The sequence below is a fragment of the Miniopterus natalensis genome, chromosome 8, assembly GCF_054644295.1.
Source record: "Miniopterus natalensis isolate mMinNat1 chromosome 8, mMinNat1.hap1, whole genome shotgun sequence".
Lineage (NCBI taxonomy): Eukaryota > Metazoa > Chordata > Mammalia > Chiroptera > Miniopteridae > Miniopterus > Miniopterus natalensis.
In genome coordinates this window covers 26543287-26557713 of record NC_142088.1, presented here as the reverse complement: position 1 = coordinate 26557713, position 14427 = coordinate 26543287, and the positions used below count along the sequence as shown (strand labels likewise).

The 14427-nt window shown below is 42.2% G+C and overlaps 1 protein-coding gene across 1 annotated transcript in view; it reads right to left on the bottom strand.

The window, feature by feature from the left end:
• The window catches only part of DNAH7 (dynein axonemal heavy chain 7), a 184497-nt gene extending 170675 nt beyond the window's left edge, over positions 1 to 13822 (bottom strand). Inside the window, exons 1-4 of the mRNA XM_087819982.1 lie at positions 13808 to 13822; positions 13365 to 13634; positions 8056 to 8118; positions 591 to 653 (exon numbers count right to left, since the gene is read on the bottom strand). Of these exons, the coding sequence (XP_087676108.1) occupies positions 591 to 653; positions 8056 to 8118; positions 13365 to 13634; positions 13808 to 13822 (411 nt within the window). The remainder of the gene's footprint in view (positions 1 to 590; positions 654 to 8055; positions 8119 to 13364; positions 13635 to 13807) is intronic.
• Positions 13823 to 14427: the final 605 nt, after the last annotated feature.

Here is a 14427-nt window from a genome sequence, read left to right as displayed (position 1 = left end):
CAGGAGTCACAACAGCATAACTCAATGGCATTGAACTCAATATAATTGTTACAGTAAGTATATCTTACCCAGTACTTACCAGCCGAGAATGTTTATAACTGCCTCTTCAGCAGGACAATGACAATTTACAGTCATAAAAAAAGGATGGGAAGATCTGAGGAATCCTCCGGCAGGCATTTCACTGTTGGAAGCTACCTCTCGAGGATCATCAGATCAACCCCGCTCACATTCAAACTCGGAAACAGGCTGGGAGAGCCACGTGAACGTCTCAGATCACAGCGCCATTGGTGACAAGGCTGTAACCTGAGGCTCAGTCCCTGACTCCCACACTGACATGCTTTCTGCTAGTCCTCTTAGAGATTCTTTCATCCACAATATTCAAACACTCTGTACATAACGAGGAAATTATATTTTACCATTACTTTCTTAAGAATGTTATTTTTCCTAATATGTGCACCTCATAGAATTTCTCCATCAGAAAATAATCAAACAGAGCACAAAATTCAAATCAGAAACTTAGTTACTTACAAGTATGAAGACAAATATTTTTAAAAGGGCAAAAATTCAATGAGAGTATATAGGTAAATTACCAGAGCCAACTGTGGTAAGACTTTTTCTGATGTCTTGCTTTTTTCTTTGCTGGGTGGTTTATCCTGCATGAAAAATATGGGGGGAAAAATTTCACTCCGTTAATGCTAAAATTGATTCACTCGACCAATTTTTTAGCGGTCTACTATTAAGTAAAGCACATACTATCTAAAATAGTCAAAGACACTCTACTACTTTTTAAATTCTCAAAGTCTGTCTTAGAGTTGCTTTCTTTACAACAAGAAGTAAAAATGGTACCCAACAATACTAGTCAGAAAGCTTTAAAAAGTGTGCAAAGCCTTTTATCAATTACATTATCTTCTGGGAATTTATCTGAGCCTAGTGAGTGTCAGAGTTTACTCAGCTCCACCTCTCTCCGCCACCTCTAAAATATCATTTTGTCCTATTGACTTCCAGAGTGCTCTACTTCCTAATCTGACAATGTATTCAGGATAACACACCCTCAAGTTGCCATAAGTAGCATTTGTACTTTTTAGCAACAACTTTCAGAGAAAAGTACTGCTGTCTCTTTTGAGTAGAGGATGATTCCATCATAGAAATTTCTAGGTAAGAGGAAGCACTGTTGAGAATGATAGTTTTATCTATAAAGCAGATAATATGAGTTGTGCTTTTTGCCAATTGTCAATTTATCGCCTCTCAGCTCCGAATCTACCTTTTTTGCCCTCCCTTGTGATTCATGAGAACCCTACAGCATTTCTCCTTTGCCAAGCAGCATTCATATAATAAACGGTGCTAAAAGAACACTGTAAGAGGAAGGGACTTTGCTTCCCGGTTCCAGTGCCTTTTCTCATTTCTCCCGTGGTGTGGCTGCCAGCAGTCAGCACCCTTGCCCTTGGGTACCTTCATGGCCTATGGCCTGTGGCTGAGCCAGTGGCAGACACCCTCCAGCAGGTTTCATTGGCATTCCTAAAGGTAGCTTTCCAGAAAGTTTCCCACATTTCACAGAGGCAGCCTTCCTCTCACACTTCTCAGCATCCCAGCAGGTGGTTTTCTCACTTCCCAGCCCAGGCCTGCAACACCTCAGTAAATATCTTTGCCTCCCAAGTGGGCCATAGCCACTGCCTCTCCAAGAGTCTTCATCTAAGCTTTGGGGAAGGTGTACACATTTCAGGTTCCTTCTTTGAATACTCTCACTTGGACCAGAGGGAATGGCTACTCCTTATGTCTGTTACTCACGTATTCTTTAAAGCTACATTGTTCAAAACAGCATCCACTGGCCACCTCTAGCTATTGACTGCTTGTAATGTTTACTCATCTGAAATGAGATGTGTTTAAGTGTAATATGTATACTAGAGTTTTAAGACAGTACAAAATACAAAGAATACAAATTATCTTGTCAATGATTCTTGGTATTGATTACATTATGTGCTATCTTTTGCTTTAAGAAGTTTACATAAATTATCTCACTTAATTCTCTTTCAAATTCCATGAGGTAAGCCATGTGGTAACACTTTTGTGCTTACTATATACATGAGGACTTTATATATGATGTAGTTTCTGCCCCCACAGTCTAGTTAATATTAAACACTGCATGCTTCCATCCACGACAGGACATGATGTGGAGCAGAGTAGTCAAAGAAAGTTTCAAAACGAGAAAGGATGGAAGCTAAGCCTTGGAGCACAGCTGGATCTCCACAGAGGACAGCAAGGAGCTTACTGAAGGCAGAGGGAACATCATGGACAATGACTCCGGAGGAGATATTGGGGGTGATGGTGAGAGGACTTGGCCCAAATGAAGTAGAAGGTATAACAATTACCGTATTGAACAATTGTTAGACAGACATGAGAAGAGCCAGGTATAGAAACTCACCAGGGCAGGAAGCCCTGGATTCCTAGCAAGGGGCAAAACTGGGAAAACAAGAACCTTGTCCCCAGGGTAACCTATCCTCCCCCAGCATATCTCTGGCCATGAGGTTCAGATGCCATGAGCATTTCCTCCCTAAAGATAACATCTAGGCCTCAGTTGTATTTCAGCTCCAGGCCCAGAAAAGTAGAAAAACCAGACAAGTGGCTCTGTGGCTGCCTCAGGACCAGCTACATTGACTAATGACCCACTGCCCTGGCTCTGACTCCTCAGTGGAGACCACCACCCTGAAAGAGCGCACCTGGAAAGCTGATGAATATTCTATTAAGATGCTCCCCTGAGACCTCCCCTAAGATTTTTACTTGCAAAAAAGAGATAAATACACTCAGGACAAAGGACCCAGCACACCAGCACCATCTCCTTCCCCTTTCTTCCCTTCCAGGTGACCCTACAAGACTTGCAACCAGGGAAGCAATGGGCAGCGGCAGCTCGTTCCAGGCTAACCCCCTGAACCTGTCTCCAAGGCCTCCTTTTCTCTGACTTCTCAGGGAGCCAAAGCAGCCCAGCTTAGGCTCTCCTGTTTCTTCTTCTATGCCCTTCCTTGTTTCACCATCCTAAGCATAGTTTTGCTGCCGTCATGGACCCAATACCCTTCGGCTCAGTGCTGTGTAGCCCTTCCCTTTAGATATCCCCATCCCCCACTCCCTTTTAATTAAATAAATTTAATTTTTCTTTATTCACCATCTGAGATGGCTATTTAGCCTGCCTGGGCACAACCAACTTTAACCTTTCCACAGTGATTTATTGAATACCTACCAAGGCACTAGATCTTTAGTCATGGACAGAACAAAGCCCCTCCCCTGCTGGAACTTACCTTTTTTCTTTTTAATCCCCACCCGAGGATATTTTTTCCATTGCTTTTCAGAAAGAGTGGAGGGTGTGTGTGTGTGTGTGTGTGTGTGTGTGTGTGTGTAGAGAGAGAGAGGGAGAGAGAGAGAGGGAGAGAGAAAGAAATATCGATGTGAGAGAGACACATTGACTGGTTCCCTCCCACACGGGCCCCAACCAGGGCCGGCGACTGAGCCTGCAACCAAGCGAGGTATATGCCCTTGACCAGGAACCGAAGCCAGGACCCTTCAGTCTGCAGGCTGATGCTCTAACTACTGAGCCAAACTGGCCAGGGCTGGAACTTACATTTTAATGGGGGTACGTAGAGCTATTTCCGAATGAATATATCATGTGTTGTCAGGAAGTAATAAGTGTAATGGAGAAAAATAAAGCAGGGTAAAGGGATAGGAAGAAAGAAGGTAGAGAAGTGCCAGGTTAGATGGGGTAGTGAGGCCTCTTTGCAGAGGTTATGCTTGAGGAGGAACCTAACCAGGGACAGGGAGGGCTGGGTAGGTGGGTGCTGTATATCACAGAAGAGGTTGGTTTGGGGGTTTGGTTGGCCTGGCTGGCAACAGAGAACCACTGTAGCCTCTTCTTGGGGTGACTTCACATCCCAGTTTGCTGGGGAAAGCCCCAGTTTCCACCTCTTGCTGGAGATAATTTAGTACCACTTTCACTCTCAGTGGCATCTCAGTTTGGATGATAAATTACACTGTTATCCTATTTATCATGCAAGGACTTACAAAGGGTTATTCCATAAGTGGTCCTGACAGCAGTAAACAAGCTATATGGGAAGAAAACTAGAGTCAGCTGTGAGGATAGTTTAGCAGCTTTTTAAAATAATCTAGGCAATTTGATTTAAAGAAAATGCTAGTAACTCAAGGTCACCTCAACCTTCCTAAGGCACAGCCCTAATCATCCTCTCCCCTGGTCAGAAACATCAAAAAGTCCCCTATTATCTAAAGAACTTAATAAACTGATAAACAGAATAGATTCAATGACATGGAAGCATAGATCAGACTGACGAATATCAGAGGGAAGGAAGAGGGTGGGTGGGTGGAGGCGGAGAGAGTAACCAAAAAATTTATATGCATATATGCACAACCCAAGGACACGGACAATGGTGGGGAGGGGGACTGGAGAGGGGGGTGGGATAGGTGGAATGGGTCATCGGGGAGATAAAGAGACTTTTGTAACATTTTAAATAAAAAAAATAAAAAAATTAAAAAGTCCCCTATTAAAGGGGGCTTCATCTTAGTTTTCAAATCTTCATGAATATGCCCCAAACTATTTCATTTCCCAGCTTCTCCTACAGTTACTTTGTAGCCATGTGGCTTGAGCCAGCCAGTGAAATGTGAGGGGGCAGGTAGTTAAGAGCTGGTGCACTTCCTCCGTTGCTCTCTCACCCCTGCCACCCATAGCAAGGAGGCCCAGGTGTTCTGCTGGCATAGCTACAAGGTGGAGGAGGGCTACCTGACCCACATCAGGCTTTGTGTGAGCAAGAGATAATCTTTGTTGGATTAAGTCTCTGAGATTTGGGGGTCTACCTATTATGTCAGCTAGTATTAATTACCCTAAGAGAACTGCCAGTGTGCCCCTGTTAAAATCTGGCACCTTTGTCAAGACCAATATAAAAAAAGTTTAGATTTCTTTCTTAACTACAACTGCAGACGATCTCCTCTGAATATGTATAACACTGTTCAGTACTTCTCATTGCTTAAATTCTGCTTGGAACATATTTTTGTGTGTGTGCCTATCCTGCTCTCCTATCCCCTCAGTCTGTCCTATCTCATCTACTAAGTCAGTCTTATAGAGCTGGAAAAATTGGTTTTAAAATAATTTTAACTTTATCTTAGAAAAAATAAAAATTGGTAGAATCAAGCCCTTAAAAAATTTAAAGAATTGCAATGAGCTTCAGACAATACTCCCAAAAGTACAAACACCGAATTAGTAGAGTATTTCATATATGTATATCCAGCTGTATCAAAAATGGCTCTGTTTTCTACATCTCCCAGTGGCCCACAGGATGTGAAGGGAAACATCCTGAAACATTTTCAGGCTAAAAGGTGCAATAGGGGTCCTCAGAGTGAAAGGCTTCCCTTTGGGTAGAATGGAGGTGAAGCAAAGGCCTGATGGAATGCAGTTGTAGATGACTGAGAGGAAAGGCTCTGGCATATATGGTTCAAGGTCCTAGAATTCTCACACCAGGATACAGAGGCAATTCAAATGAGGTCTATTGTATTGGAGCCACCACAAATGTACAAAACACCTTGCTCAACCCCAGTCTCCCACACAAACCCCCACACACCTGACTTCTTTGGATATCTACACAGCCCATTCTGCACAGTGGGCTCTCAGCCCCAAGTCTCATCAGAACCCTGGGTGGAGAAGGGTGGTGAGGCCTTGATGTTCCCTTCTTATACTGCAGTGCAGAATACATATCGTATAGAATATTTTATAAAAAGTGGTTCTCTGGTTAACCAAGAGCAGCCACATATAAGCCAGAATACCACCTAGCTAAATAATACTATTCTTCAGTAAAACTAGAGGGGTAGATTTTAAAGTAATACCTGCATATTTTTTAATGCTAACAAGCAATTTTATTTTGGTCTGCATGTCCCCTGATGGTAGCTTAGGCATGCACCGCCCTTCCCCTCTGCTTTGGCACTCTTCTGAGGCTGGCCTTACAGGACTTTCACTGGCTTTTCTACTAGACAAGTCTTGTGCTTCACATCCTTTCTACCCTCCTGGCCTCACCTCTGATTCCAGGCAGAGCTGCAAGGGAAAATTCTTTGCTGCCTTCAGCTCATGTAGGAATGAGTGTTTTGCCTCAGGAAAATGCCTTTTGCTTTCTGCTGTGGGGTTTCTCCAATGCCATGGGAACCTCAGGGTAGCCCACTCAGCACATACAAGCAAGCTGCCAGAGGTGGGTGGGAGTTAACATCTCTGGAGCAACCTCCACCAGTGTGGGATGCGAGCTGATGGATAAATGCTACCCTTGGTCATCTTCAAGTGGACAATTCCGGAAAGCATTCTAAAGCTCCTCAGAAGGCCATGGCAGGATCACCCAGTTGCCTAGTGTGACAGCCAACTTGGTAACACATCCTTGTATTGGCTTTTCTTTCTTGCTAGTTTTACTCTCCCCGATCCTTTACTCCTGCTTCCTGGGGTCGCCTTCCAAATAAAGTGCACACAAGTCCTTTTTCAGGCCCTTCTTTCACTTGAAAACAAGCTAAGACAATTTAAAAGTCAGCGATCTTCCAACCTTCTGTCTGCCCTTCTATTTTTCCACTCTCCACTTGCTCCATAAAGGATTCAAGATTTGTGGGAGTGCAATGAGTGAGGTGTGCACCAAGGTGAGAATCGGGTAACCAGCTCAGAGCCTGGGGGCCACCAGGGCTGGATCACTTTGATTTCAATGACAGGGATCACATCTAGAAGCATGAGGGTCTGTAATGAAAATCACTCCAGGTCCAAAAATTTTATTCAAGTAAAACCTTAAAATTCATATGAAAATTTTTTTATTCAATGGATTTTTAAAAATATTTTTAAAATGTGATTTATCTTAAAATACACAAAGCCCAAAGGATATGAAAGGAAAAGTATAAGATACAGTTAAATATGAACACAGTATAAGGTAAATCAGCCAACAAAAGCATTTTAGATAATTATATGCCTCATTGGCTAGAAGAGATGATTCATCTCAGCCACTGAATATTCAGTAAATAAATTTACATTTAGCTGCTATTTCTACACCTATATACTAGTAATATTTAAAAAAACTATTCTTTTTTCAGTTTTAAAATATATTAAGTTTTTAAAGAGAAAATGTCTGTTCCATTTCAGGTCTTTGTCTTTTAAATTAGAAAACTTAAAATAGATATTTGAAGAACTAATAAAAAATGCTATGATTTTATTTTATAGAACATGGTGTGATAATCTTGGCATTATCGTTACAAACAGGTTCACAATTAAAATACATACTTTGAAATGTTCAGGAACATTCACCTGAAAATTTTTCATTCAAGATTTTTTTTAAACTGAATCTCACATTTCAAATTGTTAGGAATCTTCCCTGTATGAAACAAGGCAGATTCTGTTTTATAGCTCATTCTGAGCTTTAAAATATGTTGCAAAACAAATAATGTTTGCATTGAACTTCCACTTAAACTCAACTTCCACGAATTACAAACATGTAACTCAATGGCATTAAACTCAAAATAAAATTTACTACAGTAGTAAAGTCTTACTTGTCCAGCACTTTATCAACTGAAAGTATTTAACTATCTCTTCTGCAGGACAACAATAATTCAAAGTAAAAATAATGAAAACGCTGTAGCACAGCATTTTAGTGCTAGAAGAGACATCTCCTCAGAGATAATCAAATCAACACTTATCCTTCTCAAACTCAGAAACTAGGGCTCAGAGAAGTAAGTGACTCAACAGTCCAGACAAAACTGTAACCCAAGTCGTTTCCTGACTCCAACACTGCTTCTGCTAGACCATCTTCAAAATTCATGTATTCAGAATACTCAAATATTCTGTACATACTAGGATATTATAGCTTATACTTTATCTATTAAAATAGTTATTTTTCCTAAGATATGTATTTCATAGATGTTCTCCATAAGAAAAAAATTAAATGGAGCACAGAATTTTAAATCAGAAATTCAGTAACTTATTTGCAAGTTTGAAAACTAGTAAACAACATTATTATAAAAGCAACAAAGTCTGATGATATGTTGGTAAATTACCGTAGATAACTGTGGTAAAAATCTCACTGGTATCTTGGATTTTTCTTTGCTGGATGGTTTATCCTGCATGAAAAATATAAAAACAAAACTGTTTACTCTGTTATTGCTAAAATTAATTAACTCAACCAGACTTTACAGTGTCTAATATAAAGTAAAAAATATATCATCCAAAATATTCTGAAACATACTTTACAGGAAGTATGATATTGTGTACAGAAAATCATAAGGAATCCACAAAAAATATTAGCGCTAATGAATGAGTTCGGCAAAGCTGCAGGATATAAGATCAATACACAAAAATTATTTGTATTTTAATACACTAGCAATGAAAACTACAAAACTTGTAAGAAACAAATTCATTTACAACAGCATTAAAAGTGATAAAATACTTAGGAATAAATTTAACAAAAGAAGTGGAAAGCTTGTACAATGAAAGCTATAAAACATTATTGAGAGAAATTTAAAAAGATAAACCATGCTCATGGATTGGAAGACTAGTTTTCTTAAGATGCAATACTTTCCTCATAATCTACAGATTCAACACATTCCCTATCAAAATCCCAACTGCATTTTTTTGTGTGTGTAGAAATTAACAAGTTGATCATAAAATTCACATGAGAATATAAGGAACCCAGAACAGACAAACAATCTTAGAAAAGGAGAACAAACTTGGTAGACTTACACTTCCAGATTTTACAACTTATGACAAAGTTATAGTAAAGAAAACAGCATAAGAATAAACATATATGTCAAAGGAATAGAATTGGGAGTTCAGAAATAAACACATACACTTATGGGAAACTGATTTTTGACAGGCTATCAAGACAATTCCATGGGGAATTGGTCATATCTTCTGAGAACTTAGATGAATCTAATTAGCATCCCAAGTTTACTCAGCCCCACCTCCCTTCTCCATGGCTAAATTTTTTTCCCCCTAGAGTTCTCCACTTACTAAGGTGACAATGTATTCAGGTTAATGCACCCTCAAGTTATGGTAACATTTGTACTTTTCAGCAGTAAGTTTTAGAGAAGAATGCTTTTACCTTCTTTGCAATGGATAACACTTCTATGGTAGGAATTTCATCTAGGTAAGAAGCAGCACTGTTGAGAATGATTCTTTGACTAATAAAACAGATAATATGAATCGTGCTTTGGCAGCTTATCAATTTTTTGCCTCTCATCACCAAATCTGTTTTTTGCCCTCCTTTGTGATTCTTGAGCAGGACTCTATAAACATTTCTCCAGCTGGCACATTTATAGAGGGTTCAAAATGAGACACTGTAAGAGAATTTTCTTCCTGGGCCCAGTGCTTTTTCTCCTTGCTCCCAGGGTGTGGCTGCCGGCAGTCAGCATCCTTGCCAGTGGGCACCTTCCCAGCCTGTGGCATGTGACTGACCCAGAGGCAGACACCCTCCAGCAGGTGTCACTGTTACCCATAAGGGCAGCTTTCCAGCAAATTTCCCTTGCATCATACATGGAAATCCCCTTTCAAACTTTTCAGCAAGCAAGCAGGTGGTTTTCTCACTTCCCACATTAATACTTTCCTAACTGATTTTCATAACTATATAATGTTCTACTTGTATGAATATAATAAAATTTATCCATTCCATTCTCTCGTGAATGAACATTTAGCTTATTTCCAATGTGTCTATTAAAAAGATGTTTCAGTAAATGTCTGTTGACATATATTTTAGTGTACACACGTCTTGCATCTCAGACACACCCATACAGTGTGTGATTATACTAATATGCATATATTATATATGTGTGTGTGCATATCTGTTTTTGTGCCTTTATTTAATTCCATTAGCATATTTGTCTATCTGTAAACAAATTGTATTATGTTGTCTAAATTACTATGATTTTGTTACAGAGAGTTGACAAGACCTCGGTTCTTGTCTTCTTGAGGGAAATATTTCAATCAAGAGACAAAGTGTATGAAAAGCAAGCAAGAATTTATTGGCTGCTGCAAAAATATACTTAGGACAGTGAAACAAGGACGGGCGTAGAAGAAGCAACAGGGGAGCTTAGGGTGGGCTGCTCTGGCTCACTGGGAAGTCAGAGAGAGAAAAGGGGACCTTGGAGACAGGTTCGGGGGTTAGCCTGGGATGAGCTGCAGCTGCTGCCCATTGCTCCCCTGGTCCAAATCTTGAGGGGAGAAGGAAATGGTGCCCTCATGCTCCCTGGGGAAAGGGAGAGCTCCTGCTGGGTCCTTTGTCCTGAGCATATTTCTCTCTCTCTTGCAGGTGGAAATCTTAGGGGAGGTCTCAGGGGAGCATCTCACTAGAATACTCATCAGCTTTCCAAGGGTGCTCTTTCAGGGTCGAGGTCTCCACTGATTGGTTGGTGCCAGGGCAGGGGGTCATCAGTAACGTAGCTGGTCTTGAGGCAGCCACAGAGCCACTTGTCTGGTTTTGCTGCTTTTCTGGGCCTGGAGTTAAAATACAACTGAGGCCTAGATGTTATCTTTAGGGAGGAAAAGGTCAGGGGGCTCTAAACCACATGACCAGTGATATGAAAAGTCAGGGGATCCAAACTGAATGACCAGTGATATGCTAGGGGAGGATAGGTTACCCTGGGGGTGAGGTTCTTATTTTCTCAGTATTGCCTCTTGCTAGGCATCTGCAGCTTTCTGTCCTGGTGAGTTTCTGTACCTGGCCCATTGTCCTTGCTCTGCTCATGTCTAACTACCTATATAACAATTTCACAATAGGTCTTGAAATCTGTAAGGCAATTCTCTCACTTTACTATTCTAAAAAATTATTCATAATCTTGACCTTTAGTCCACCATGTGAATTTTAGGATCTACAATGCATGAAAGTTTTTGGAATTTTAATAGAAACATACTGAATTGCTAGAATAATTTGGAGAAAACTGAGATTATAATAATATTGACTCTTCTCCTTCATGAATACAATGCATTTCTTTATTTATTCAGATCCTGGGATTGTATCCTTAAAAAACATTTTATAATAGTCTTCTAAGTATCTTATACATATTTAGTTAGACTATTCTCAGATACAAAGATTTTGGATGGAAAATACATTATAGGATCCAAAAAGTTGACTTTAAAACTTTTAATCCCTATGGATTTTTAGATAGGGAAATGCCTCTGAACGCTGCATCTACTTATAATAAGTTCTGCTATGTTTCTTGTTTGCCCAATCAAATCTCCATGTTTTTCTTCCTGCTCTGCGACTAGAAGGCTGAATTCTATGTATGGGCATCACATGGGTTCCCAGCCCTCTGGCTTCTGGCAGGGATTAAGCAATGGGAGGCACAGGAAGAGGGCAGAAAGAGATCAGGGGACTAAGAGTTTAGGATATTTCTTTCTGGTACTCCCTGTTTCCCACCTTTCTGAAAGTGGCTGAGTTCCACCAGAGCTCAGCTCCTGCCCGGAAGCTATCCTTCCAAGCCCTCAGCTCTCATTCCGAGAGTGGTGTTCAGTTTCTTTGACCTATCAGTCCTAGAGTGGTAATGGCTTCCTATCTTCCTATTGCTATTCGTCCTTAAGTGCCGCCTCATTTCTGTTGGTTCCTTCCTTAACCTTGCCCACACCTCAGCCAATGGTCTCTTTATAAGTTTTCTTCAGTTAAGTCCTTTTGAGCATGCCGTCTGTTTCCTATTTGGATCCTGACTAATACCAAAATAAAAATAGCTAAAGAATCTAGGTCTTCCTTAAGTAGCCTGGTTTTGCATTTATTTTTTATTTTGCTGATTTTCAACTACTAGCCTATTGGAAGGGATGTTGTAAACCTCGTATAATCCAAATTTATCCATTCTCCTCAAATGACCAGAATCTAGCTTCAACTGAAACTCAAAATGCCTTATTTTATGTTTTAACTAATTTTAAAAATGAAATGAGCAGTTGTTAAAGACTTATATTTATTTTAAATACCTAACTTCAGAGCTCAGACTGCTATTTCTGAAAAATGCCACATCACTCTCAATGTTCCACTAATGAGATATGCTAAAATCTCCTTCAGCAAACATGAGTTACCACCTGCTTACTTTTTCAAAACTAAGTGAATACATAAGTAAATGTCACATAAAAATGGCATTTCCAAAGTTTAATCCATTCCATTTGTTTGAGGTTAAAATATAAAAACTTTCATCCTTTCAAAAAGAAAACTATATGCAAAATTAGCATAAATGAGAGCCTCAAGAATTTTAAAATTACAAATCAACCAAAGCAGTGAGAGGGGGACCTCTGCTGTTTAAAAATAGTATACATGTACTGAAAATGTAAATAATACTAGATGAGTTCATGCCCATTCTTTCAAGATCCCACTGCCTTTTAAAATAATATAGGTCCTTTGGGGAGGAGGGGGAAGGATGATGGATGTCATTTCTAAACATTACTTTTATTAAGATAAAGCAAAACTTAAAACTTAACTGCCAACAGGCTTAGAGTGGATGTTTTTAAGTTGTAAACTAGTCAATTAGAAGTTTTGTGAAACAAAAACTATTCAGAAATACCATTGCAAACACAGTAAACATGTATGGTAAGTTTTAACAATGTAGACTATGATACGAGATCAGGCCAAAGACTAAAATGGGCATCAAGCAAATAAGTTGCTGAATGTATATCGATGGTGACGATGACAAATTTTTTTAAAGGACTTTGATTACAATACCACATGGAAAAAATCAGCACAGTCTATTAATCTAATCGCTCAGTTTTTAAATAACCTGTAGCTCAAGTTACTTGTTCTTTTACTACTAATTACTAATCAAATGGTGATTCTGTTTCTTAGACCTCAATTACACATTTCAATCAAATGCTGAAACCCAATTTTCTTGATCAGTTAGGCATTAACTACCTATTTGCTGAATTAATGACGCTTTGTTAGTAACCTACAGAAAATGGTAGAGGGATAAATCACCTTTTTAACACCATTTCCACGATAAACTCTGAGACAAAAAAAAAAAATTATGAAGCACTGAAAAGAATTGTAGTTTAGTGTCAAAACAAAGAAGCTAAGCAAAAGTTGAGGGCTTACAAGCACTTGTTTTCTATGCAGTAGCAGGAGGCTTAAGGCGCCTTTTCCATGCTCCTCTTGGAGGGTTGGAGCTGCTTTCTAGCTAACCAGAATCCGGCCAGGCTTAAGGCCTTCCCGGTCTGCTCTGGCAGGAGCACGCTTGACCACTGTTGCTCATCTGTTTGCCGTTGCTCTTATTTTCCATGAAGAAAGAGTTCTGAAGTGTAGCTACTGCAACATGTATCTTTTATTATGGTGCCACGGGGATATTTTCCTGAGAAAAACTTCCACGTACCAAACCCTTTCGCGTGCGGTGCGGTATCCTACTTGAACTTCACAACCACCTCGGAAAGGAGGACAGGTGGCTCCGGCTCTCCCTCTGCACAGACGGCTCAGAACGCCGAACCGATGTGCCGAGTCGCACAGCCAGGAAGGGCCTGGGTTGCAACCCAGAGCCCAGGCCCACTGCACCTCCCGCCGAGCTTCCCGCGGCCCCGCCGCCCCATCCCCCACTGGCACGCGGCGAACGCCCTCGGGCTGTACTTTCAACTGCTCTAGTGTTAGTTTGGTTGTTATGACAACACCGAGGACGAACGGCTGGTAAGGAAACAGTTTTCACGGAAAGCACTAAGTATCCTGGATCACAGCTGGGGCGAAGGAGGCTGTACTTATGGGGTCACAACTGAGGGGTCTAAGGGCCCGGGCTTCCATCACGCTTGAACTGCGAGGGGAGCCTCCCGGGGGCGAGCCTGCGAGGAGCCGCCTCTCACCTGCTCGCTGCTCATGGCGGCTCCGGATCCTGCGGCGGGCGCCCGGGGCCCCTCCGCCTGGGAGCGAGACCCCGGCCCGGGAGCGAGACCCCGGCCCGGGAGCGAGAGACCCCGGCCCGGGAGCGAGACCCCGGCCCGGGAACGAGAAACCCCGGCCCGGGAGCGAGACCCCGGCCCGGGAGCGAGACCCCGGCCCGGGAGCGAGACCCCGGCCCGGGAGCGAGAGACCCCGGCCCGGGAGCGAGACCCCGGCCCGGGAGCGAGACCCCGGCCCGGGAGCGAGACCCCGGCCTAGGAGCGAGACCCCGGCCTAGGAGCGAGACCCCGGCCCGGGAGCGAGAGACCCCGGCCTGGGAGCGAGACCTCGGCCCGGGAGCGAGACCCCGGCCTAGAAGCGAGACCCCCGCCTGGAGAGCGGCCTGCAGTCTCCGCTCCCTCAGCGCAGGGACTTGTAGCGTCCCGGCTGCGCTGTTGCTAAGCAACGGCCGGCGCAGGTTCCACTTCCGGTCGCCGTGGCTCCCAGGCGAGCCCCCGGAAGCGGGCGCTGGGCCCGCGGGAGGGTCTTCCGGGGACGCCGCAGCTCGCGGCCGTTCTGAGCTAGGGACCCGCCCGGAGGCTGC